At 37.3% G+C, this 27887-nt stretch overlaps 1 protein-coding gene and 3 long non-coding RNA genes across 7 annotated transcripts; 2 read left to right on the top strand and 2 right to left on the bottom strand.

Annotated features, from left to right (window-relative positions):
• Positions 1-51: 51 nt before the first annotated feature.
• Positions 52-2819, top strand: LOC113668465 (uncharacterized). The gene is made up of 2 exons (XR_016185091.1): positions 52-557; positions 1414-2819. It is a non-coding gene; the product is annotated as an uncharacterized LOC113668465 (long non-coding RNA).
• On the bottom strand, positions 1215-14929 carry LOC113668466 (uncharacterized). Of its 3 annotated transcripts, none has more exons than XR_016185088.1 (4): positions 14753-14929; positions 14012-14382; positions 4167-5456; positions 1215-3185 (listed from the first exon to the last, which is right to left on the bottom strand). It is a non-coding gene; the product is annotated as an uncharacterized LOC113668466 (long non-coding RNA). The 3 variants fall into 3 exon arrangements; XR_016185089.1 differs by having other exon boundaries at positions 1215-2954; positions 5359-5456; XR_003445998.2 differs by lacking the exons at positions 14012-14382; positions 14753-14929 and having other exon boundaries at positions 1215-2954; positions 5359-6704.
• A 78-nt stretch (positions 14930-15007) lies between these two features.
• On the top strand, positions 15008-18029 carry LOC149048853 (uncharacterized). The gene is made up of 3 exons (XR_016185090.1): positions 15008-15126; positions 16228-16270; positions 16750-18029. It is a non-coding gene; the product is annotated as an uncharacterized LOC149048853 (long non-coding RNA).
• A 744-nt stretch (positions 18030-18773) lies between these two features.
• On the bottom strand, positions 18774-25168 carry LOC113668461 (aquaporin-3). Of its 2 annotated transcripts, none has more exons than XM_089200995.1 (7): positions 24602-25168; positions 22398-22494; positions 21396-21522; positions 21063-21200; positions 20132-20250; positions 19577-19794; positions 18774-19201 (listed from the first exon to the last, which is right to left on the bottom strand). In XM_089200995.1, exons 2-7 carry the CDS (start codon positions 22476-22478, stop codon positions 19018-19020), a joined length of 867 nt encoding a protein of 288 aa, XP_089057121.1. In that variant the 5' UTR covers positions 22479-22494; positions 24602-25168; the 3' UTR covers positions 18774-19017. The 2 variants fall into 2 exon arrangements, with proteins under 2 accessions (XP_089057121.1, XP_089057122.1); XM_089200996.1 differs by lacking the exon at positions 24602-25168 and adding an exon at positions 24121-24139.
• Positions 25169-27887: the final 2719 nt, after the last annotated feature.

Here is a 27887-nt window from a genome sequence, read left to right as displayed (position 1 = left end):
CGATCTTAGCAACACAAATGCACAAGGTAAACATTATTGATACTTACATAAAATACCATAAGAGGCAGCGTTGCATTGTTGGGCGATTTGAACGAAAGTGTTTGTATTGATACGTAGCTTATGGTTATCAGAGTTTTTGGCCGAGTTTTTCGATTAAATTATCTTCCAATGCGATTCTTAGATTGTCTGGTGTGTTGTAAATTACGCAAGTGATATATCCTATACGCATCTGATAACAACATTTTGGAAGAAACGTTTCTTTACATACTTTCAACTTTGCCGTCGATCGGTAAGTAGGTGAAGTCTGTCGAGTCATACATCACCATTACGGATTGTTATGTCACGTTAACTGTTCGTTTTTACCACAATTTTTCTTTTTTCTTAACCTGTCGGTAACCTGTTGGTTAGCTGTCGATAGACTGTCGGTAACCTGTCGGCCGACAGTTGACCGACAGTCGGCCGACAGGTTTTTTGGGGAGCTCTTCTTCACAATTACCCAAGGTTGTGGTTGGCCGCCTTGCACTAAATTACCCGGAGAGTGGTTCTTTCCTAATGAGGTGGGTAATCACATAAGAAACTTGTAAATCGAAATTTTGAAAAGGTGATTGGCAAAATCTGTCTGTATTTTTTGTATTTAAACACAGTAGTTTCAACGGAAAATTATATACTGGTCGCAGCAAATAGAACTGAACATGAAATATTTTTTTTTTACTGCAAGAAAACACTAGTTTATCACGTGCAACAACTACCTAGTTACCGTAGTCGACTTAAATTACTTTGACCAAACTATGAATTTAAGTTGGGAGGAGGAAATTTGCAATATCGATATCGATAACAATTTTAAATCAGGATCAAGAAAATAATTATCAAGTTGTGGTATACCGGTGTAGGTACATCCTTAGTTGTTAACACTCTGTACCGTTCCAAGACAAGCTCACTTAAAACCTTCTTCTTACGAATTTTAAACATTGTTAATAGAGGTTGAGCTCTTCGTAACCTAAAACTATACTCAAAATTTATGAACAGGAGAAAGGCGAGGTGCACAATCTATTACTACTGATCTTTAACAGAGTACATCATAGCCAGGATGTCCATTTCCTCTTTCTAATTAAATAATCAGTAGAGAGAGGCTTCTATCATGCACAAAAATGGAGAGCGAACAATCTTAATGTTTAAGTTTTCCACTGGTCTATCAGAATACTAACAAGAGGGGCTCATGTTTGGGTTTTTTATTTTGTCTATCCTAGAATAGATACTGTTGGTAGCCAAAAGCATAACCAATGAAATTACAGCATTTGTGATACAATAATGATTCCCTTTACATCCTGTACGTATTTGGCTAATGCAGTTGAAACCCTATATTTATCTGTGTATGTCTATAGCTAAGCTGTGTTCATGGCTCTTCTATTCTAGTTGGGTACTGTGGAGTCTTCTTACAGCTGGCTTAAAAGCATTTCTGATTTCAAACTTTGGTTGGTCGGCAGCATCCTTTACTTCTAGAACCAGTACTGCTGCAATGTCTGTTTTGGCTTTTATCTCGTTTGTGATTCTCCATCAGAAATAGGCCTGATGCTATGCGGTCAAAACCTCCCTCTTACTTTCAGCCCTAGTTACCAGAGTAACAGCAATGTGTAAGTTAACTGAAGGCTTAACATTCCTTTAAAGGAAGTTGGATCAAAACAAATGATCCAGTATTACTGAGATCAAAGGATAAAAGTTAGTTATATTAGTTAAAGTCTCATAGCTTGAAACTTGCTGTATTTTTATCAAACAAAAATCTTATTTTTAGGGAAAATATTATATTGCTCTCGGGAGGATTTAGATTCAGACTTTTGAACCACTTTGCTTCACTTCAAAATGCTAACCATGAATTCTCTACTCTGTGTTGTACTTGGCTGACTCATGAATTTAACTCAATACCAAATATCAAACAGTAACTTTTCAACTCCAAATGAAGCAAGAGTTTTCTGGTTGTTTCACTCAACTTGCAGAGCTGAAAAAAACTTCAAAGATCCAAATCTTCAGGATTTGATGAAATTTAATTTAAAAATTATTTGCCATCTCGTCCAATATGCACTCATAGAATAATATTATTATCAAATATTCTTATTATATATGATAAGTTAAATTATACAGTCAGGCATTCTAAATGTTTTTTTACTTATGATCTATACGAGGACAGACAGGTCTATGACATCACCAATAGCAACATTTTGCTATATTATTACATAAAACAGTTAGATTTCATGTTGCTATGGATCTTTGCAATAATAGATCAATATTAAAAAGGAGTAAGAAACATTTTATAGTATTAAGAAGAAAGTAATTGTCAGTAAGGTTAAAATATTCACTTATTTTAAAATTATATGTTACTTCATTATTTTATTAAATAGTATGAAAATTATTTTACCAACTAAAGATATTTATTTTAATAAACAATTATTCATCAAAGTGGAGGTGAATATTGGTAGATATTCACCATGCCCCAAAGCGGTAAGATAAATATTCACTTTCACCAATGCTGAGGTGAAAAATTGTTTTAGTATATTCCACACATACACTGTATACCAGAAATTAGTTTATTTCTCTAGTATACCAAAAAATGGTCAGAAATTAAATTCTAGATGTGCAATTTTGTCTCATTGGTCACTTGGTGCTAAATAGTACTTGCTGTTCTTTTCCAAACTAGCCAATCAGTGGGTGAGAAAACCACTTTTTACTTGCATGTTATATACTATTTAATACAACACATTTGTATATAAAAAATAGGTACTAACTTAGAGCAATGCAGAATTTGTCAATAAATTTTTGTACATTCATCCATTTGTTAACACTTAATTTCTGCTCAAATAGTCATTTCCATTAGCAGCAAAGGGAAGAACATCTAACACCTCTTTTCCTTGGTTGGGTAGTTTCTGCAGCTGGTTTCCATTGCTGTCATTCCATATCAAAGTCTAGGAGAAAAAAAAATAAACAAGAGACAAACATTTTGCATGCTAAGGTGGGGTTCATCCAAATAACCACACACAAAGGTAGACAATTTTTTCATTGCTGGATTCATGTAGCTGCTTAAGAATGTCTTTCTTTTGGACAGGATGTTTAATCTTATGGCTGAGAGGTACACTAATGTTAAGATCATGACAAGCACATACTTCTGTTCTCTTGGCATCATGTTCAAACAAACTCTTACCGTAATTTCCGGTCGATTACCCGCACGGCCGATTACCCGCACCGGCCGATTATTGCATACGGCGAAAAAAAAAGTCAACGGATTACCCGCACCGGTGGATAACCCGCACGTTGTTATTCAACTTTTTCGGTGGCGAAAACGTGACATTAAGGCGATACATTTCAGTCTTTCGATTCAGACATGTGCACAATTCTGTGTCAATATTAGCTTATACTTTATTGATTGATTATTACTGCTGCTCTATTACCGATTTCATCGGCAAGAGTTATTACTCTAAGCTTATAATCAAACGTAAAACTGTGACGTGGGCGTTTCACAGCAGGCATTTTAACTTAATTGGTGACTCGTGGATACACTTATCGCGAATGATCGAGGTTTATAATTCTTATTCAGTCAGTTACCTTTTTATAGCATGTAGGAGCGTAATGAGCAATATCCATTGTTCATTTGTCGTTAAAATACTTTTTCAGCGCGAAATTAGTTAAGTTTCGCACCTATTATTTTCAACATTCTGGTGATGCATTTGGGATTTAAAATTACTGTCGGCAATTTCTCAAAAAAATCGATATCTCCTGTTCTACTGGGCCTAACAAGTCCCTTAAAACGGGAAAATTCTCTTTAGCTCAAGCTAGTGAAAACTGGAAATTTGTTACTGATGCGCCGGATATCCTTGGATTATTTTTGTCACCATCAAGGTTTTGTTTTCACGCGTGCCGATAAAAATTTGTTTGTCACGCAACTAATTATGCGTGAAATAAACTCGAGTTGGCATCATGTTTTCGTGCCGCTTTGTGGCACTTTTGATACAATAAAATTCATTTGAGAGGTGGAAACGCAGGTAGGTGAGAAATTTTTTCAATTCAACTTCCAGAAGAATTTAAAATTGTCACATAACCCGCACCTCCCTATTACCCGCAGTGGCGCGGATTTAATGCAAAATCAACAGATTACCCGCGGGTAATCGACCGGAAATTACGGTACATATTTTACAGCAATTTTGCATGAAGATAAGGTTAATGATTTCGGTTATACATGTACTTTAATTTCAAAAACCTTTCTTAGCATACATGTAGCCCTTTCACTTTTAGAAGAGGCCAAACAATACTCAAATTACTAAGACAGCAGGCAGGTAATCAGAATAACAAAAACTATCAAGCAGCTGATAGTTGACAATAAATTCTAAGACTTTCCATCATAAGAAGCTGTTGATGAATGTGGGAAGGAGTATTAATCTCATTATCTTAAAGTGAAAGGATTAAATTGATCATCACTCTTTTAGACTATTTAACAGACACACAAATGACGAAGGTAAGTTTCTGAAGAAACTGTGGTGCTGCATCATTGGGGAGAATTGCAAGATATGTAATTTGCATGGTTTTATCAACTGAGTTGATAATGTGAATTGGCCACCTAAAGAGTTTCTAGCACTTTCCCCACCAGTTTTGCCTGTTTATTCAGTCATGTATCTTTGAATGAGGGAGACACTCTATCAACAAAGACTTTATTTACTCTCACTGGCTAAACTTTTATCTAACACATAAACATAATTACATCAGAGTTTAGCTTTGAGATTAAGCCAAAAATTAACATATGGTAAACATTCATTTGACAAATGAACTGCACAAGATAAGAAAGTCCCACCAAATGTCTTGTTTGAGAGAATTTCTTGAAGGAGCGAAGTGAAAACATACAATTATGAGTTGATAAAAGGATAAACTGGTGCAAGACACCAAACAGTATGAAACAAAATAGAATGAAAACCATGATGATGTGTTATAAGTTGTCTGTGCAAATAGGGTCTGACTTAATGCGTTTGTTGCAAAGAGAACTTACACCATGTATATGTTAACCACCTACAGGAATTAAGGGCCTAAACTTAGAGTCACATTAAAAAAAAAAAATTTAACTGCCCACATATGTGAACACTGTACATAACATAATTATGTCCCTCACAACGGTGATGGCATTAATTTGTCATTCTGGGATTGGTTTTGTTAGAATATAGTCAATGCACAAAAGTGACAACTATACCAGTCAATTAAACCCCCTCAAAAAATTTAGGAAATTCACATTCCACTTTTTCCCTGAGTAAAGATGATTAAGAAAATAACATTACAGTTTACCCTCTACAGATCTGTCATTTTTTCAAATACAGTCATTACAATTACCTTCAGGAAGAGTAAAACAATGAGAGACAAAATAAGCTCCAGGTGTTTTTTCCCAGAATGAAGTTCCTTCAAGTTTGCACACAAGAATTTCACCAGGTCTGCCAAAAGAAAAAGCAACCTCAAGTAAATTTGAGTGTCCATTCAACCTCTCTCTTCAAGCAATTGGGCATTTCCCTTCTACATTAGTAACATGCATCAACTGCAAGATAACAATGCCCCAGAATTGTATGAATTTTAAAAAAATACATCATGCGATAACTTTGAAACAAATGCATATATTTTGATTCTTCCTTTCCTACATGCATGCCTGTAATAATTACATTTTCACATGGATGCAATTGCTAAGGGAATTTGTCTTTCCTTTAATGTTCACCTAATACAGTGTTAGATGCCCATAACATTGAAACTGTGTGGAAAGGCTACAAATTACTATTACTAATAAAGGGGTTAGTTTCTTAAGAAACTGTGGGGGAGTTTAACAAGATAATTTTGATTTTATCAACTGAGTTGATAATGTAAATTGGCCACTGCTAAGAGTTTTAAAGCTGACATTTCAAGTAGTTTTGACTTTTAAAGTTAATATTTTTAAGTGCAGATTTCCCTCACTTGACTTGGAGAGGCAGCTGTTTGTTCATTCTACAGCACTTAAATGACAAAAAATCTTTGTCACAAGAAAGTCTAACATTAACCTTTTTTTTTTTCATTGACTGATGACACAAAACAAAACAGCTTTCAGAATTTTACAAACAATAACTGACAACTTATATGAGGCAAAACACATTTTTCTTTCCTACAAGTGTTCCACCTACACTACTTTATAAGTGGGTCCACACTACACCCACTTCAATACGAGTGTTTCTTCACAAACAAATAAATTTAAGGCCTTGAGCCAAACCAGTCAGCTACACCCACAGCACACCTCTTTCAGATTCTCTTCTTAAATCTTCCCACAGGTGGAGAAACACTTATTCAGCAGAGCCAACAATGAGGCTGTTTTCCTGTTTCCTGTCTCCATAATCCCAGCATAGCTCCATTTTCTGCATATAAACCTACACACAGCCCACAATTCCTCTAATTGTTCTGATGAAGGGCTGATGCTCGAAATGTCAGCATTCTGGTGACCAATTTACTTTATCAATTTAGTACATAATACTAAATTACAAAAGTTACATCAGTCAAGGTACAAAACTTAACAAGCCATGATGATTAAATATTTAACAATTACTCCATAAGAGCACATTGGATATGAGCCTGTTATTAAATCCTTAATTTTTGGATATCTGGAACTTTATAAAGTCAAATTTTTAGCTTCACAAAACTTGGCACAATGTATTTCCATATAAGGTGATTATCCCTGGTGAAAAACCTCACAGGATCTTTGAGGATCTTCAAGGATTGACAAAGACCTGCCAAAGATCCTTACCCTTGCGAAATGGCTTTTGGAATTCCTAGGAATTCCTAGGAAAATCCTAGGAATTCCTAGGAATAAAGGTGTGAATTTTCACGGTAAATTCGGACTGGGAATTCCTAGGAATTCCTAGGAATTCCCAACCATAACAACTCTGGTTCTAAAAACCTAGAAATTCCTAGAAATTCCCAGAAATTCCCAGAAATTCCCAGAAATTCCAAGTTTATAGCCAACAGGACTTGGAATTCCAACTCAGAGAACCAATGACTTTCCCTGAAAAGCTGTAAATCTAAAAAATTCCTAGGAATTTCTGGGAATTTCTGGGAATTTCTGGGAATTTTTGGGAATTTTTAGGAATGTTTAAGAATTACTGGGAATTTTAAGCAAAAATTTGAGGCTTATGATATAAAATAAATACTTTAAATTAAAAAAAACCCAGCTAAAATTCAAGTATTCAATGAAATTTATTTAAAAGCTTGATTAAGGCGTACATGTAAAATATTTTTGATTAATTATTAACATCAATGTGTGGTAATATTAGGATGGAATTTGATTTATTTTTCTTTTCTTGAAAACTTCATACAGATTAATCCTCAATTACAGCTATTCATATAAAATAGTTCTAATCAATCATTAAATTTGGTTTGACACAAATTGTGAATAAAATCTGTTGATTCTTTTCCAAAAAATACAATATCCTAAGTTATATTTATATAGTTATATTCTTGGGAGTGAAGGGGCTAATTACAGACAAATAAAATTGATTTTTTGATTAAAATCTTGTTATAACTGTAACAATAAATTAGAATGAAGTTATCCTAAACTGCAAACTTAGCTGCTGTTTGTACTGTTTGTATTTTTTTTCCTGGACTCACAATGAGTTGGCCTTGAATGAGGTTGTCAACAAGAACCTTGACCATTTTGTAACTGGATTCCTTGACATCTGAATTTGAAAACAAAATAATATATTAAAATATGTATGTTTAAAGCTCAGACCAGGCTTTTAAGATGGCTATGAGGAAAAGGGCATTCATTGGATTCTCAAATTGAGAAATCTCTGTTATATTGAGTGACTTTTATATTGGAGTTAGTACATCTCTCTCATGGATTTTACTAAAAAAGGGGCTGAATACATTATTTTGTTTTTACCAAGGAGGGCTTCTTTATGTACTAAGGTTTGTTATGAATCTTGAATGTTCCCAAACGTGACTAGAGGAATCTTGAAACCTTACTGATAGGTTTATTTCATTGTAAAGCATAAGCTTAAGAAACTGCGGCATGCAAGTGACCGATTCGATTCTCAGAATTATTCTAGTTTCAGTTGCGCCGAGCGTTATGTAAGCTTAATTCAACCCGCTACATCTATTCTTTTATAAGATTTTGATCACAACGAATATCGCAATTTTTACTCACCACAAACTTTCAAAATCGTAGCTTTACAGATGGCCACTCGACCCTTGTTTGTACCGGTCCATATGTCAACTGTTGTCCCTACTTTTAACTCCACGGCGCCAACGACTTTCTTCTCTTTTACAACACTCACGCTATTCTCGTTTTCCCATTGAACCAGAATAAAAGCTATCTTTAGAAATGTTATATTAAGCAAAACAGTTGAGAAAAGCGATCAACCGATGAAAAGTACATTCAAAGATGAGCGCCAAATGGAGTCTTCTTTGTTTCCGATCACCGGCATGATCACGTGGATCTTTTAGGACTTGTCATTGGCTAGCAAAGTGAATCCGCTGGCTTGCCGATTGCAGTGTTAAGAGAAGCGCCCAACTTTATTTTGACTTCTCCGACCGGTTCTCTGCTTCTAGAAGATGGATAGCTTGGTGATATAAATAAAAATGTGAGCTCACTCTATGTAGAAATAATCGACAAGAATCGATCGTATTACAAATGCACGATTTGTGGCCGAAAGTTGTCGAGGAAACAAAGACTCGAAACTCACTTGAGTTGTGTTAATGGAAAAGGTGAGAAATAACGCAAGCCAATCACAGTTTTGAATGCGACTACAAATCGTCTTTTACCCTCATATTTATAAAAGAAGGATACCACATTCGGAAGTGTAAGAGATACATAGATGATCCCAGTGTACCAGTACCTAAATCTACAAAGCTTGACCGTAGCAAGCGTTCAGCAACACGTTCCAACGCCGCCATCTCGATTCCTCAGTCAGTCGTTTCCACTGAACTTAAAGCAGTATTAACAACAGAGTAGAGTGCGTCTTACAAAGGAGAAACATTTGCACAAGAGACAGGAGTAGCTATATGCGATTACAGAGGTGCGTTGGAACTCTGGTCCACAAATAGTTATGCACTGCACGAAGTATAAAACAATTTTGTTGATAGCTGACAGACAGAGAAGAACAACAAGTAAACTTAAGAGCTGTTATTACTGAAGTGTGACTAGCACTTTTCATTTTTATATAAAGAAGGACTTGTAATTTGTACCAAAAATAAAAAGATGTAATATTTTTTTGGGAGATCCAGTGATTGGGACATTTAAGAAATTAAGTTATGAAAGGAAACTTGGTTGGTACTTCTCACTACTAACAAGTCTTGTTGACAAATATTTTCAGATCAGAGTTTCAAATAAAGTAAATTGAAGACGTCATATAAAAGGTGTTTTTCCTCAAAGGGTACATTGACTACCTCTGTCTTGTCTGCATGCCAAATGTTTGCAAAGTGTGTGGATGATCCACAAGTATTGGAACTCTTACAAAAATGTTTTGTAAGAATAAAAACAGCAAAACAAATTACAGCAATTAGTCATGAAAATAGAGCAAAAAACTGAAAAAAAGCAGCAACAACAATCATGAAAAAAGAAAGATTAATTAGGTGTTGAATTTGTTTGTCTAAGGCATGAAATTTCTACTAAAAGTATTGTCAACAAAAAGTCTCTGACAGCGTTTGAGGCAACTGAGCTTGACTGTTCCAAGGTTTTCTAAAGGCCTATTTACACGGTACGACTTTGTCGCATGCGACAAGCTTACGACAGGTTTACGACACGAATTGTTTCGTGTAAATCAAACCTACAACTCGCTTACGACTCTTAAGTCATGTCGTAAGCCTGTCGTAAGCTTGTCGCATGCGACAAAGTCGTGCCGTGTAAATAGGCCTTAACAAAGGCAACCAGTAATGTAGGTTAGGGAAGTAAGATAACAATGTAATTATTGTTAATTATTGTGGAAGTTGGCAATTTCCATTTAACATAACTGACAGCTGGTTCATGAGAAAATCCATATTAATGTAAAGATTTACTAAAACTTAGTTTGAGTAATAAATTTCATGATCTTTAAGTTATAAACATGTACATGTATGTATATCTCTTGGTAAGTTTTGTATAGCATACCTTTTATTGAGCCAAAGTTTTAAGCCTCTGAAATTACTCCTTTTCTTAAAACCTTCACATTCAAGGTATTGAGAATTTCTTAGAATTTATGTGGACCTCAGGGTATTAAAATTGCCTCAAATTCAATTCCCAGCAATTCCCAAGAGTTCCACACTTCTTAAATTATAAGTAGTTTATAAAGCTGAGAATTCTTAGGAATTCGTAGGGATTCCAAGTCCTCACAAAACTGGAGTCTTCCTAATTCCCAGAAATTCCCAGTAATTCCAAGCTTTTTAAATCAGACTTAATTTGCATAGATGGGAATTTTTGAGAATTCCTAGGAATTCCTAGGAATTCCTAGGAATTCCCAGAAATTCCCAGAAAACTGGGAATTTAGTTTGCAAGGGTCATTTGCATAATTGGGAATTTTTGAGAATTCCTAGGAATTCCTAGGAATTCCCAGAAAACTGGGAATTCAGTTCGCAAGGGTAAGGACAAGGATCTTTAAAAGATCTTTAAAGGATCTGCAAAAGATCCTCAAAGATCTTTGTAAGCAAAAACGTTTGTTAAGATCCTCAAGGATTTGATAAAGATCCTCAAAGGATATTTCAAAGATCCTCATAAGGATCCTCACAAAGTTCTTTTCAAGGATCCTTCAAGATCCTCAAGGATTTAGCAAGGATCTTTCAAAGACCCTCAAAAGATCCTTTCAAGGATCCTTTCAAGATCTTTGTAAGGATCCTTAAGGATTTAATCAGGATCTTGCAAGGATCCTAGTCAAGATCTTTGCAGGATCTTTTTGAGGATCTTTCAAGATCCTCAAGGATTTAATGAGGATCTTTTAAAGACCTTCCAAAGATCCTTTCAAGGATCCTATTAAGATCTTTGCAAGGATCCTTAAGGATTTGATCAGGATCTTACAAGGATCCTAGTCAAGATCTTTGCAAGATCTTTTCAAGGATCCTTCAAGATCCTCAAGGATTTAATGAGGATCTTTTAAAGACCTACAAAAGATCCTTTCAAGGATCCTGTAAAGATCTTTGCCAGGATCCTTAGGAATTTGATCAGGATCTTACAAGGATCCTTAAGTCAAGATCTTTGCAGGATCTTTTCAAGGATCCTTCAGGATCCTCAAGGATTTAATGAGGATCTTTTAAAGACCTTCAAAAGAACCTTTTAGGGATCCTGCTAAGATCTTTGCTACGATCCTTAAGAATTTGATCAGGAGTTACAAGGATCCTAGTCAAGATCTTTGCATGATCTGTTCTACAATCCTTCAAGATCCTCAAGGAATTGAAAAGCATCTTCCAAATATCTTTAAAAGATTCATTTCATGATTTTGTACAGCTCTTTGTAAGGATCCTTTTTGAATTTAATGTGGATCTCAAAAGCAACTTTGTCAAGATCTCTACCACATCTCTGCATTATGAATTAGGTTCCTTTGAAATCCTCAAGTAATTTCAAACATAACAAAATTGTATATTGAGGGCTCACTGTTTTATAATTTAAACACAACAAGGAATTTTCGCAGAAAATTATTGTGCAATGATTGTAATGAAGGTTACTGCATAGCAACGCCATGCTCGAGGCTTTCGGGAAACTTTGTGACTACTTACATGAAAACAAATAGTGTTTTGCATTATGGGATAGGAATTTATACGCGCCGAGATTTTTAACGGTCGCATAAAAACATAAGAAGCTCGTTGTTACGGCAAATATCATCGACAATGGTCGGAACTAAAGGGAAAATGTACACAGAAATAAAAGTAAAGGAAAGGCGTTTTCTGGAGTTCAGAAACAAGCGAAAAGAGAGACAGAAACAACCGAAATCGTCAATCAAACTCCAAGCAGGTCTCGCGATTGCTCTGACTCTGAGGCTGAATGAAAAGAATTCATTGGTACTTCTGGAAAGAAAATGAAGATGCCATCCTCGCCTAATGATTCTTGCTCTGAGCACTTGGAGAGTGAGGATGCAAATGATGTGTTACAGGGACAAGGATACAGGCTTATCGATCTAGAGAGATTCTCCTCGACGCTCACTGAAGGACATGTTTCTGAAGAAGGTGTGAATTTACATGGTTCTGTGTAACCAACTTAAAAAGCTCTTTTAGAGGTTTTCATATGAATTCCCGAAAACACTTATTTTGTACCTCAGGATGTATTAGTTCAATTAATCTGAGGTTTTCAGGGCTGTATCCTCTTACTGAGTTGAGTTGGATAAGCTGACAGTTTCTCTATAAGCTGAATTTTAAGTAAGATATTGTGGAATAACTCGCCTAATAATCACGGTGAACTTTGAACGGGCACTGTGCCCATAATATAAACGACTCCAAAAGTTCCTCAGCTCATCCAAAAGAACGACCCTAGTACTTTGTTTTGACACTAAAAACACTTGATTTCATGTAATCTTTGTGCAGTTATCTTTTCTCAAGTATACCTAGGTTTTTCACACCATGTGGTGGACAAATTGATCTGATGTCAAATAACAAATTGGTTTAGGGCAACATATTAGTTATATTCAGTATGTGTGATTCCTAAGCTTTCCTTTGGTATATAGGTTAATATGGTTTAGAAATATAGTCATTGAAATACTCTTGTTTGCCTTTTTTTTCATGTTTACCCCCTCTGTATTAGAGTAGTCTGAGTCTGGTCATAGTCTAGTCTTAGTCAAGTTGAACACATATATTTTGGTCTTCTTATCTTTGAGCTGGACTGTTGCCAGATTTTTTGGAAAATGAAAATCTTAGTACTAACCTAAAGTCTGAACAGAAATAGTGTAGAAGTAGTCCTACTAGAAGAGGATGGGTAATTTTCGTTTAGCAATTAAAAAAGTTTTATCTTCATTTTTTTATGTTTGGTTCAATTTTTCTTTTTAACGTAGTATGAGGATTTAAGTATGCTTATTTTCTTGTCAAAATTTTGAAGGTTCTATAACATTCTTGCTAAGATCTTCAACAATCTTCCATTTCCTTGCCAGGATCTTCAAGGTTCACTGACATTCTTGTCAAGATCTTTAAGGATCTTCAAATCTCTTGCAAAGATCTTTAATTTGGCTGTCAAAATCTTCAAGGATCTTTCTTTTTTTTGCCAAGATCTTCAAAGATCTTTCAAGTTATTGCCAAGATCTTTAAGGGTCTTTTATTTTCTTTCCAAGATCTTTAAGGATCTTCAAAATTTTCAACAAGATCCTTGAAGATCTTGGCAAGAAAATGAGAGATCCTCAAAGATCTTAACAAGAATTTGGAAGATCCTCAAAGAATTTTCAAAGATCTTTAAAGGATCTTCAAAGTTCATGTAAAGATCTTTGAAGATCCAGACAAGATCTTCAAGGATCTTGACAGGAAAATGAAAGATCCTTAAAGATCTTGGCAAGAAAGTCAAAGATCCTCGAAGATCTTGGCAAGAAAATCAAAGATCCTTGAAGATCTTGGCAAGAAAATCAAAGATCCTTGAAGATCTTGGCAAGAAAATCAAAGATCCTTGAAGATCTTGGCAAGAAAATCAAAGATCCTTGAAGATCTTGGCAAGAAAATCAAAGATCCTTAAAGATCTTGGCAAGAAAATCAAAGATCCTTGAAGATCTTGGCAAGAAAATCAAAGATCCTTGAAGATCTTGGCAAGAAAATCAAAGATCCTTGAAGATCTTGGCAAGAAAATCAAAGATCCTTAAAGATCTTGGCAAGAAAATCAAAGATCCTTGAAGATCTTGGCAAGAAAATGAAGGATCCTTGAAGATCTTAACAAGAATTTTGAAGATCCTCATGAAGATCCTCAAGAGGATCCTCAAAGGTCCTCATGAAGATCTTGAAAGATCCTTAAAGATCCTTGAAAGATTTTCACCAGGGATATTATCAGAATATGAGCTGAATATTACTGTATTAAGAAGTGGCAAATACAATTTTCAAGCTGTACCTGTGAATCTTGAAAAGATGTTTGTAGAACATATGATTTCCTTGATAATAACCTCTGACTAGAGGTGCTTTGCCCAAATTTTCTTACAGCTGTTGATGGCCCCCTCAGATTCTGAGCTGCACTGAGAACATGATAAGCTGAACCTGGAGATGTAATAATTGGACTTTACTTTAAAACTCCAAGAGTGACTAGCATCTAATTTCTCCCTACAATATCACTCCTGAACCACACATTGATTCAAGAGTAAAGGAGATGATCACCAGCTAAACACTGGTTCTCAGTTACAACAGAGTCGGAGTCCATATCAGAAGTGCAGAGCGATGCAATCAAGTGGAAACTTTGTTTCGATTCCAAATTGGACAACTTTGGGACTAAAAGAAAAATTACACTTATGTAGTACAAATGATGTTACACACACTTGAGTCAGCCAGAGTCAGAAAAAGACAGAACAACCTAAGTACATGTAAAAGCTATTAACTGTAAATTCAAAAATTAATTGTTTAAGAATAGTTCACAGCCGCATAAAGTTTTTCCAGACAGTTCATGTAAAAATCAGCTGTCTACTAAAATCTGTAGCCATCAAAGATCGACAGCGCAAGACTAGTATCCTACCCCCTTGTCCAGAATTAAAATTTTCTATTCTAACTTGTGAATGGATATAGTCAGCTAGCAACATTGGCAAGAAGGGAGGGGGTCATTTTCGCGAAAATAACTATCCTGTAACGACTGAGCAAAACTTACATCATCATCTTTTCGGGTGATTTAACCGGTGATCTGGTATTTTCATCTTTTGCAGAAATGTCTCTAGTGGTTGTTTTCGAGGACTTCTTTTAACAATCTTCTAGGGAATTCACTACTGACGCTCCAAGAACTTGTACATTTCTGGCGACCGCCGGCGTCACGGCGTCACGGCGTCACGGCGTCACATGCGCCTCTGATACATCTGGCACGTTATTTTCTTCGCTTGATTGCTGAACGCGTTCGCTTCCTTGTTCACCTCCGCCAGTGTCCACCTCCATCTCTTGTTCCTTGTGATCCGACTCGTCCTCTGACTTCACGACGTTCTCATTTCTGCGATCATGTCAATCATAAACAACAATTTCTACAACTTCAAGGTAATCATTAGCGAGACTTGAAGCCATTAGACCTCTAAAAACCGTGGAATACTCTTATTGTCACACAATTCCGATCAAATGTGCCATTACTCACTGACATCCACAATACCCGCCATTTTCAAAATGACTGATCCGAGCAACTCCAAGAATGTTGTTGGGTCTGAGTCTAGCAAGGCTTAGTCCCCTTCCGCAACGATGCAACTTTCTTAAGATAAATATTATTACAAATTGTTACATTTTGAATTGGAATCTCTATCTTTCGATTGAAGATCAATGAATAAGATGAATTATTTTCCTTCTCCTCGGCTGTAGGAAATTTGGGGCTCCCTTGTGAAGGTCTTCTTGCAAAATCAGTCACAGGGGCATTTTTCAAGATCTGTGTGCCTATCGGCGCGCTATCAGTACCAAATATAATGAATTCGTCACTCGTTGTCTTGTCTATAGGTCAAATTATGACCTATTTAATGTTTCCAGAATGCGACCAGATCTCTCTAAGGGAAACAAAGAACCCGTTTAAATTCACCCCACCGGCTAACTTGTGGCATCACAGCTCTGTTGGTAGCACAAAGCGTCCATTGCTTGGAGCGTTCAACTGCCCTGCATTTTTGTCATGGCTCCTGAATCAATTTAATAAAAGTTATTAGTAAGTAGCTCAAATTTAAACCCCAATTACCCACAGAGCTTTAGTGCCTTACTATGTCGCGTGCGCGCGCTTTTTCCGAAAACCTTCCTGCAAACAGGTGTATTCTGATGTGCAAAACAGGCTGCAATCCATAGACGTTAAATCAAACTTTCCTATCGTTGTAATGAAATAATCTCATGTTACCTGTTATCGAGCTCAACCCTTAACATCCTAACATCAGTACTTATGTTCTCTCTGCTTTTATCTACACATTTCCCAAGGTAAGTGACAAGGAGAATTTGTTTGACAATCGAGAGCTTCTTTAGTTGGTCATCACCTCCCTTATTCTCAAGACCTTTAATGTTTGATTCAAAGTGATACTGTAAGGAGAGGTTAGACGCTAGTCCCTTAGTAGGGGTTTGAAATAGAGGGCCAATCAAGCTTTATAAACCTACTGTTGCCTTTCTTGTCGTTTTCAGTGGTCCTGGCTTTTTCGAAGTAAAGCAGCTGCTTCCAACTCTGGTAAGTATGATGTACACATTTTAATTCTGCGGTACCGTCACAGCTCGTAAATGATGTCATGAAGCTGAGGCTCCTCGTAGCGTTTAGGGTGAAGCTTTACAAGTACAATTTATTTAATTATATCTTCCAGTTAGCACGTACTTTTTATTTTTCCGAATGACTCACTTAACTCATAAGTTTGCTTAAGTTGCACTCAAACAAACTTAACGAACCTCTTAAGAGATCGATACAGTGAATATCTTGTTAACCTCGTTTTCATGGTCAATACTGTGAGTCATAGAACGGCGCTTTTTCTACTCGGTCCGCAACTTAAAGAACGGACTTGGAACTCTGTTAGTAAGAGGCATGTCTGCCATGTTCTAAGCAAGGTGATGGGGGTTGGTAAAGTGGATTAAATGACATTTGCATCCGAAGTTTTTCGATTCGTGCAGGGCGATAATGTGATCAAATATTTCTTAATGTTTGCTTTAACTTCTTAGGAAGTTTTTTGAAAAGCAAAGGTCAAAACCGATTTTGTCCGAGTCGATGTTGTAACGACGCCCGGTGACGTAAAGAGTTATGTACATATGCAGAGGAAGTGACGAAAGTGATAGAAGAAAATAGCAAAAAAGACGCCACTAAGCTTGGTATAACACTTTTCGAAAGAAAGATATGATCTTTCTGCTAACTGAATCAGATAAAACTGTTAAATTCTAGTGGAGACTGGCTGCTTATTTTAATACAAGTAATTAAAACAATTGTAACAGAATGGTTTCCACAACAAAACGAATTTACAAGAGAAAGCACCGAGTAATTATACTTAAACAATTATTCGCCACAGGCTCAATGAGTATTGTTGAATAATCCCCTTGATTATTTATTAGATAACCATTTAGTGAATAAACCCTTTCAGGCGGCTATCGTGTCTGCTAATAATTTCCGCGGTTGAGATGTTGTCTGAGAAATGTGAAATTTTGAGAGCAATCTCTCAACAAAGGACATTATCAGCCTACATACCAGCAAGCCAGAAGGGGGTTTATCTATTCCATGACCCTCACATTCAATTTCGTATCGCACGTTGGCAGCAAATTTTGTACTTTTCGGAGCAACACTTGAGACAAGCTTTTTAATGTCACTATCACTGGAATCGACAAAACGAGTTCTTTTCCATATCAAACTCATGGGGTACAAATAGTCTTAACATAAATGTAGTGACCACGCCCACTTCAACACCCCACTCAAATCGAGTGAAATTTTCGAATGTTTTACCATCGTGCGGATTCTCTACGGAAGAGGGACTCAATGTACCTCTGAAATATTAAACTATAATATTGTGGCTTTCTATTTCGCTAATTTTCTAACTTGAAGGTAAAGTTTTTCCCTCGTCATTTTTACCTTTTCTCCGAGCGGTTGCGTGAGATTAACAAGGCGTTTTTGATCAAAACACGACCGAGCGAAGGGTCTCGGGCGATATCTCTTTTACGCAGGCGCAAATTTAAAATGTACCGCCAGAATCAAAAAGAGGAACAAATTTCCTTTGTTTTGATATGTAAAGTGTCGAACAAAAAGCAGATTTACCTTCGTCAAATGGCGTTTCAAAACAGCCGTATCTTCCTCCTTTTGATTTTTCCTGTTTTGTAAGCGTGAAAGCAGTAGGAGAGGGATCGGGAAACTCAGAAAGCGCTTCGGGAATTAATCTGCCATCGTTTACTTACAAGATAAACAAGTAAGATTTGTGAAGTTCGTTGAAGTATGAAGTCTAAATAAATGCCTTTTTAAAGCTTGTTTGCTGGATTTTTCGTAAACTTCCCTGATTAATTTTTCGTTTCAGCTTACTAGTCTATAGTATTTCAAAGCAATGTCAAGACGAAGACGGAGAACCATTAGTCGGTCCTTTCAACAATCGTAAACAAAGTGTTTGAGCAATCAGGTATACGAGGTGTAATAATCAATAGCCGCATATAAGAAGTCTTCAGAAAGAAAGTATTCTGTCTTCAGAAAGCTGTCAAGAAAGCTAATAATCGTGGTGGAAGGCAATTAAACGGGCCCTCGGTATCGATTTAATATCATATCGATCTCAATATCATACAGTTTTGTATCTTTCTTTCGTGGATTCGCCTTTCTAACGAGGGTGTATGTTGAGAATTTATTGCAAAATCGCTTTGTTTTTTTAATTTCCCTATTTGACCTGTCCGCCATTTTGAAAATTCGTAACGGAGAGCATGCGCATTACGTGGGGTAAGTGGTTGCGTGCACCTGGAACCGAGAAAAACAAATGTTCGTCGCACTGGGGAAAGAGTTTGATATGCTTCCATGTAAAGTAATAAAGATGAAAAAGTGGAACTCTTGAGTCTTTTTTTTTTCCGCAAGTTCTGTTTTTTGTTTTTCGTTTTCGTTTTCGTTGTTGTTGTTGTTGTTTTTATGGTAATAGGAGGAGTTCAAATATTGACTTGGATGGGGGCTGTTGCGTAATACTTGTCCGGTGATTTTGAAACACGTGACGTTAAGAGGCTAACAGAATAGAATTATTCTGGGTATTAATGTGTGGGTTATAATCAACAAAATGCTCTGAGCCTTCGGTGTATAACTTTGAGATATTATACTATGCGAAGAGTATACATATATTATTTAAATGTTATTTAACCACACTTTCTATCGGTTTACCGGCCGATAAACCACGTGGGATGTTGGGAGAACACGAGATAATATGTCATAAATAGTTATGTAGTTAGTCATGAAGATAAACCATATTGCTAAGTCATTGTTGTTCAGGATAAAAGTGATTCATTCTGTTCTGTCCTGGCGGGTGCTGTACAAATTGGTTCATAGGGATGTTCTGTATCTGCAGATGCTGAGTGATGAAACTCAATGGTTATGATGTATACAATGGCACCCAGTACTCCCCCTAACGGACATGCTATGACTGGGACCCAGGCCCAATTATTATATGCCCTGAAACGGAATATGGAAATGGTTGTTTTAGCAACAAACGTGATTTCCATCAATCCTACCAAATTAAGATCCTCGGATCGTTGCAGTGTCGTATATTAATCGCAAAATTGCAAGTTTAATCGTTTGAACAAGAGGTTGAGGTCGCAGATTGTTAGAATAGACTGAGGCAGTTCTTGAGATCATATGGTCTTTGAAATTACCTCTAGAATAGGAAATTAATTTCGCTAAAAAAGGCCCGTTCTGAACACATGGTTAAAATACAGCCTCGACAGATCTTTTTGCTTGTTTTTCTGCATACCTAGTTACTATACGACTTCTTACGTGTAACATGCTATTTGACAACTCCATTGATATTTTACTTCATAAACGACTTACGTAAACACTTCAGATCCCCATCCAGCCATTGCAGTGAAAATTCTTGGCCCCAGATCCCTAGCGGGGTTGATAGGGTAACCGCAGTTTAATCCAAAGGTGGTGCCAATCACAAACACGACCAGACCAATCATAACCGGTGCCACTCCCTGGTCGGGGGCATTGTTGTTGCGGTCCAGGATAGCGAATATGCAGCTGACAAGGAGAGCGGTGCCAAAAAACTATAAACAATTAAAGTCATCTGATTTAAGGGGAAAGAAAGCTCCCATAATATATTTCACCTTGCCTTGCGTCTTTAAACAAATACACCATGTTACCGTGTGTCTGTTCAGTAATATAAATCACATACGGTGTCAAAATGTTATCAAAATGCGGAAAGAACAAAAAGTGGTCACTTAACCATGAACTAGGCTTTGCCGACATTATCACTGATCACCTACTGATGTTCTTTCCAAATTTTGACGCCTTCCGTGATGAATTACCGAACAGACCCACCGCAACATAGAATCCAGTGGCCGATCTAGGAGAGGCTCGGGGGACCCGAGAACAAATTGTTACCTGGTCAGCAAATCCATTTGCAGTCGTAACGAAAGGCTTTGGATACGTTGCAAAGACCCCTGCGGTAGCGTTGGGGCCTGTCACTTGACGAATACCACCGTCGAATGCGTCAAGAGCATCTGGTTTCATGCGCAGAAAAAAAAATTATGAGAAAAGAATTTCTTTTCCCAGCATCAAATAAGTGCACAAAAATTATTACCAGACGGATATTCCAATTTCAAAGAAATTACGTGAACGCATATGCTTTTCATGATTCTGGATGCGAGTGATACCTGCGACTCATGATCACCCAAACTAAAAACCTTTCATAAAGTCGCATGAGCTCAACAAAGTTACTTTTCTACAGCAAGCAAACAGGCGCCATGTTTTTGCGTTTTTCAGGCCAGTGGAGATAACCGTGATGTGAGCACAAAGTGTGAATCACGCGCGAGAAGAGAAGCATGACTCGTGATTTGCGTTCATCTCGTGCGTGTCCACGATCGCTTGTAAGACGCTCGAAAGTAACAGGCCCCTTTTTCAAGCACTTCTTCCACCATTTAACGATTTGGGAAATGCGTCTAGCTTTCCATTTTAAAAATTCTCTAATTGACTTGGTCCATTCAACTGGATCTTATCCCGGTTTCCCTAGCATGAAGCGAAGTATCACTATTCCCCCTTGAGGTCAACTAACGGTCCCTGGATGGGATGCAAGTCCATCGCAACCCTACCCCCAAGAATTAATTTGATCGGGCTTCCCTGGGTATGAAGAGGCACTGTGAATGTTCACTGTTTTCTTCAACAACACCACACAGAGCCCAGATCCTCGCACACTGAACATCAGGCCACCGTACCTCCTACTAGCTTTCCATTGTAAATATTTTAAATGATAATGATAGCATCGTGATAGTTAAAAATCTTCTAGTTAATAATAAGAAGACAAATTTATTCTCACCACGGTAAATTCCGTAAACAACAGTTGACGCAAAGAAGGCTCCAAGCAGCTGAGCGAGGCAATATGCAGGAACTTTGGTCCACTTCAATCGCCGCACCACAGCAAGGGCCAGGGTCACAGCGGGATTCATATGTGCACCTTAATCGAGGAAAGATGCAATAAATAGCAGATGTATTTGTATTCATTTACCTTTAGTTCGCATAATGAATTCCCTCCACCCTCTTTCAACCTTTAAAACATTACTGCGGCGCATCTTCTTTAAATTAATTTGGAAAAACATTAAAAGATAATTTTGGAAACACTATTGGTTCTGTACCGTGAAAACATACTCACCTGATATTCCCCCAGCCCAGTAACAACCCATCGTGACTGCAACTCCCCAGCTGAAATTTACCGAGAAGAAGGTTCCAAGTTGACTGCGACTCAGAGTAAATTGAGCTACGGAGCCAAGGCCAAAGGACTAGGAAATTAGAGAGGATAAAGTTGTCAAAGGAATAAAGTACAATTTACCGTAGTATTTTCTCATAATTCGTAATCAAATGAAACCAAAACAAACAAGCAAAGAACTTTGGTCTAAATCCTTTCACTTGCAAGATCTCTTTAGTAATTCTCCTTTATGTCTGCTATAAAATTTTTATGATGTTAAATCGGAGAATTTGGTATTGGGCTAACTAATAATCCCCAAATTTATATCTTTATTTATCCTCATCACTTGTTTAAATCATATTGTAAGGATAGACTGTCTTAGTTACTCATGGAGGTTAAAGAGTTGATACGCAGTACCTGCTGAGGGCGACCTCAGGTTGATTATTACCAATTACTTATTCGCCGATTTGCACCCTTTTAATTTTTTCCCTCACTAGCGTGTTAATTGAAAGGGCACGAGTTAATCACCATTTTGTCACAGTCCACATCAAGGAACGTGGCTGGCAACTAAAGCCTGCGCTTGACTGCATTAAGCCCGCGAAAACGACAGTGGTCTTCACTCGTACTTTATCGACCGTTTCAACCCAATCAACAAAATCAGTCTAAAGTGTTTTATTTGCAATACAGCCCAGAAAAACCCAACCAACCTAACAAATTTGATTCCAGAGGAAAACGACCTACTTGCACTTTAACATAATAACGACAATAATATAACGCGATTTCGTTTGCACTTATATCCAATCGCGCTTTACAATATATATCATGATACTACATAAATTCTATTAAAATATAAAACATTGAGGAAAAATTATATTTAGAAGCTTAAAGAAAATGTGTAAAAGGCAAAATGTATAATTGATCAATAGAATTATTTAATATACAAATAACGTTGATATTACCAATACTAACCACTAAGATAAATGTTGCCATGAACTCAGCCAGTGCTTCTCTCATTAATGGCGGTAACCGGCCTCTCAATATTTTAGCCATGATGAATCAGTGAGATCTGATAAAGAGAAATCCATGATGTAAGAATTTCTCATAAGAAAACTAAGTAAATGGAGAACGTTCATCTTTATGTCTTCCAGTCTTTCAGTCTGACTGACTGAGTGGTTGACGAACTCTCACTTTCCTCTGGTTCTCCGGCCCGCCAGTCGGTTCATTCATCCACTTTTTTCGTTTGTTCCTTTCTTTGTTTGTTCGTTCTTTCATTTGTTCGTTCCAGCGTTGTTTCATTCGGTATCTAGTTATTTCATTTGTTTCTTTTTTTTTGTTAATTTTTTAATTATTTTTTTCATTTTTTCATTCCCTCTTTCATTCGTTCGTTCCCCCTTTAATTCGTTTGTTCATTAGACAGTTGCTTGTTATTTCGTTTGTTGGTTTTTTTGGTTGTTCGCTCTTTCTCTCGTTCGTTTCTTTGTTCGCTCGTGTGTTTGTGCGTTTACTCGCTTATTTATTCTTTTGAAAGTCTGTTTTATTTATTCTTACAATGTTGAAAAACTGTTGATTAACTTATTAAAAGTGCTGCTGGAAACAAACGAAAAAAAAGCGAAAACATTTTGTCTCTAACTGCAATCGAACAAAGGTCGCTCATCACACTTGCTGATAGCTAGCCTCCTTGACTTGTCCGGCTTCAATCCGCATGACTCACCCAAGGCATGGAAATTATTCCACTTTAATCAATTAGGCGAAATTGATGGAAAAATTGACCAAGCCCCTCCTCTAACATTTGAAGCTTTTGGTAGAATGCGATCCAATAAAATGACCCATAAAACCACTCGGACAAGGGAAAGAAAACTTAATTTCGGATTCATTGCCTCAACTGAGACGATTCACAACTTAATCATGATCCTGACTGAGCAGTTTCGCTTTAGTGCACTTGCGCCTTTGTTTCCTTTTTCGGTTTCATAGCAGCATTAAAGTGCGATCGAATTGATCACCAATCATTTGTACGTCAAATCTGATTCATCTCACACGTTACATTTTAGGCCGATGTTTTCCTGTCTCAAAAAAAAAAACACGACAACAAACTTTTGTCGTACAGGATTGCGTGACCAGAAAAATGAGCCATCACCGCAGCAAACAATTTCAAATTCAGTTGATTTTCAGGCCCTCAAAAAATAAAGAGAAAGAAAGAAACGAGTCCGTTGAAGCAATATTAAGCGACTACATATATATTATTATTGCATTATAGAGGCGTTTTTTTTCAGGTTTGGAGGATCGCAATTCAAACGATTGAAGAGGAGAGAACAATAATAAATTAACGCGGGTGTTATGCAATCAAAACAATCATTCTCAATCAAGCAAAATTTACACCGCAAATCGTAAAGAAAAACGTCAAATTGTTATTAAAATAATACATTGTTCGCAAAGGGGTCGTTCAATGGTGAGAACAGGCCATCTGCGTTGAATTGACCTCTTAACTATCACTAATTTTGAAGACGAGATGAAAAATATCAGACATTTTTCCTTCGCGAATGAATTTAAATATCAAAGTCGTGTCACGATTGCACATGAAGAGAGAGTCGAATTTGTTTAGCTCGTTACAAATCGATTTTACAAGAAGCTGAGATGGATACAACACAAAATTTGAAAACATCTACTATCAACAACCGTTGTTGTAAGATCTTACCATTTCAGTGCAGGCGTGAAAAACATTTCGTGCGACAAAGTGTGCCCGACGGGTTACGTGTGCCCGAGGATGACTGATCTAAGTGCATAGTCCGCTAAAATTTCGAGCCTATGAAAGATACAGGCAAGATTTCCACACAGCCCCCTATTTATTTCATTGATCTTTAAAACGCATACAGCTCTTAAATAAAGATGGCCTGTTCTCTTAAATGAAGAAAACAATGGCGAAGACGATAGATTTCCTTTCTTACTACGATCTTGTTTTAGAATATCAAGAAATCCTTCGCGTTTTTTGTTTTGTGTTTTCTGAAGGCCTGTGTTGAACTTGAGAAATTGCACATTCCCAAACAAAAGAACGACCTGCTACTGTGCTGTGCACTGTTACTACGTTGTTGACTTCGGCTAAATCAAGGTAGATAATTGGCATTTCTCCTCATATCTATACAGTACATTAATAAACAAGTGTTCAAAATCCATCGTACCTGAGCAAGCCTCAAACCACACCGTATCGATGCTTCCTTCGTTCTCGGGGAAAGATTTAATGACTCTTTGGCCTCGCTTTGGGGAAAGAACGTGTTGGGATCGATATTGGGATAGTCACGTTTGTCACACTGAGACAGTGACACGTTACCATTGTCATCCAGGAGAGAGTGTTGTGAAAACTTGGAGGGTATTTGCCCGTTTTCAGTGGAGGGTGACTGGGTGGAAGGGGACTGCGTGGAAGGGTAAAAGAAGAAAACGGGGTCTGGGAAGCGGGAGCGGAGCAGGTCACCCCACCTATCACGTAAACTTGATCAAGATGAAATATGAACAAGCGGGTTACCTCATCGAAGCGGGTTACCTCACCAGCGCGCTAACAACCTTACCCCTGGATCCTGGGGTTGTAAGATTGAATGTAGACACGGGCTATTTTCTACCACGGCCGGGTGGGTAACCTTACCTACCTGACGTCCCCCACATCCATGTTAACAGGCCCTAGAACGGGCAAATGCCCTGCAAGTTTTCTCAACAGGCATGGTCGAAAATCCTCTCTCTTGGAGGGGGCAATTATAACATAATTCTTTCCCCGAGAGCGGCACGTGAGCAGCTTAATTCTTCAGCAATCTAATTGAAACGAGCTAAAAAAATCTGCTCTCTCTCCATGTGCTATCATGACACGTCCTTAATATTTTAATTCATTCCCAATGGAAAAATGTCTGAGTATTTTTAGTCTCGTCTTCAAAACTAGTTATGTAATAGTAGAGATTTCAATTCGAAGCATTTGCCCTGTTCTCACCATTTAACGATGCCTTTACAAACGATATATCATATCGATTGCAACTGGACGTTATCCTTAATGATCTTCTGTGTTCATAGTCTGATTTAGAAGGGCAGTTTTGTCTGCATTATGTGCCCAACTTTCACGTTTATTTATTATTGTTCTCTCCGCTTCAGTCGCTTCGATGGCGATTGTTCAAACATGAAGAACTCCTCTATAATGCAACAGTATGGTTTATTTGGACGCTTGTTATTCTGCAAAATGGTCTTAAACGGAATTATTATTTTTTTGTTTCTTTTTGGAGAGAGCCTGAATTCATCTTCTGTACATATCCCACGTCTCATTTGACTGGTCATGCAATCCTGTCCAACGAAAGCTCGTTGGGTAGTAACGTTTTTCGGGCCAGAAGAACGTTGGCCTAAACTTTTTGTCATGCTTAAGATAAATCACAATTGAGACAAAAAAAAGGATTAGTGATCTATTCATTCGCACTCGTATGCTGCTATGGAACCAGTACAAGAAAAGATAGTCAAATGCAAATGAAGGTTGCAAAGATCACCAGAGGAGAACCAAGCATTGGCGTAAAATAACAATTGCAGTGGTCAAAATTCTGTAAGGCGTTATTCCTGAGTCACAAGATTTCCCTTTGTATTTAGTAAAAGAAAACGCGTTACTGACAATAAACAACGTGTGCGTGTCCTTCAAAATCACCGTCAACCAATTGATCAACATGTACAGTTTTCCAGTGTTGGAAGAATGAATTAATAAACGCGCGGACGAAAGAACAAACTGGACGAACAAACAAACGAACGAATGAAAGAACGAAGAATCAAATAAATGAAATAACGGGCAAACGATCGACTGAATGAATGGAAACGAACGAATAAACGAACAAATCAATCAACGAACAAACAAAGAAAACAAACAAACAAAAAATGAGCGATCGAAGGACCAGATGGACGAAGAACTGCGTGAACGAAGAAACAGGCAAACTGATGAAACAAACAAACGGAAAAAGGATGGTACCGACGGACGAAAACAAATTGGATGAATTCGTGGATGGATGGACAGACGGGCGAGCTGGAGAACCAGAGGAAAGTCAGGCGAAGAATCAGTCAGCTATTTAACCACTCAGTCAGCCCGTTAGTCAGTCAGTCAGTCTGTCAGTCAGTCAGCCCCCAGGCAGTCAGTCAGTCAGCTAATCTGACCGAAAGACAGACAGATGAGCGTTCTCCATTTATTTAGTATTGATATGTGAAATTCTAACATTTTTTATTTGTTTGTAATCAGATTTCACTGATTCACCATGGCTAACTTATTGAGAGGCCGATTATCACAATTGATGAGAGAAGAACTAGCTGAGTTAAGGACACACTTATCTTAGTGGTTAATTTTTTTAGCATTACAATTATAATATTATATCATTTTCTGACTTATTAGACATTTTACCTATTAGCAGTTTTCCTTAAGCTTGTAAATTTAATTTTCCCTGATGTTTTATACTTTAATCGAATTTATGTACTGTACATTGTAAAGCGCGATTGGACATCATGGAAATCGCGCCATATTAATATTATTATTATTATCCCCATACTATCCTATTATTATTATATAATTCTTATTATCATTATTAATTATCATTATATAAGTTCAAGTAGGTCGTGCTTGTTTCGAAAGAACCATTGTTGTTGAGAGGAAGCCTCACATTTCCGCCGTTTTCACAGCGGTCGTACGTCAAGCATGCGCGAGGTGATCATTTCTGGCCGGCCGCGCGTCAATTTCCCGCGCAAATTTTCAAAGGAAAACATAAGAAAACCGTGGTCTCGCAAAATAGGCGAAAGAAGCATGAAACGTTCATAGAAATCAGTAAAAGGAAACAAAAGTGGGAAAAAAGAAAACTGGAGACTTTTCTATCACAAAGGTTATTCAAGTACGAGTATTCTGTTGATTTACCATTCTGTTTTAAGATTTACCAAAAAAGTAACACGCTATTGAAACTTCGTGGTTTGCTGCTCTAATGGAAGGGTTAAGGAATTCATCATTTTCAGCTATTCGAAAAGCTCCCGGGGCTCATTCACATACATATTTTTGGAAGTTTTACGAAGAGGTCTGCAAAAAGTCTGCCTTTGTCCCTCATTGTCATCATCAGGACATCGGTGGAGGTAGGAAAGATATGTATTATCGTTAATGTTATGACAAATCTGGCAGTATGGAAGGGACACCTATGAGGTCACAGTGACATTCTCAACCCTTTTAAACTCAAGATCAGTATGCACATTCTCCGTAATGTTCTCTGTAAATTTCCTAAGGCGCTGACAAGGAGAATTTAGTTGGTGATCATTCCTTTATTCTCGTGACCTTAATGTAGGATTCAGGGGTGATATTGTAAGGAGAAATTAGATGCTAATTACTCTTAGGGGTTACAGGGTGAAAAGCGCTGTGGATATTCAAACTGGGACTGATAATTCCCTCTCGACCTGGGAGTGAGGCGGAGGGGGGGGGGGCAAGTT

The sequence above is a fragment of the Pocillopora damicornis genome, chromosome 3, assembly GCF_964200805.1.
Source record: "Pocillopora damicornis chromosome 3, jaPocDami1.2, whole genome shotgun sequence".
In the NCBI taxonomy this organism is placed as follows: domain Eukaryota; kingdom Metazoa; phylum Cnidaria; class Anthozoa; order Scleractinia; family Pocilloporidae; genus Pocillopora; species Pocillopora damicornis.
Note: the sequence above shows the minus strand (reverse complement) of the source record. Positions and strands in the feature narration are given on the sequence as shown.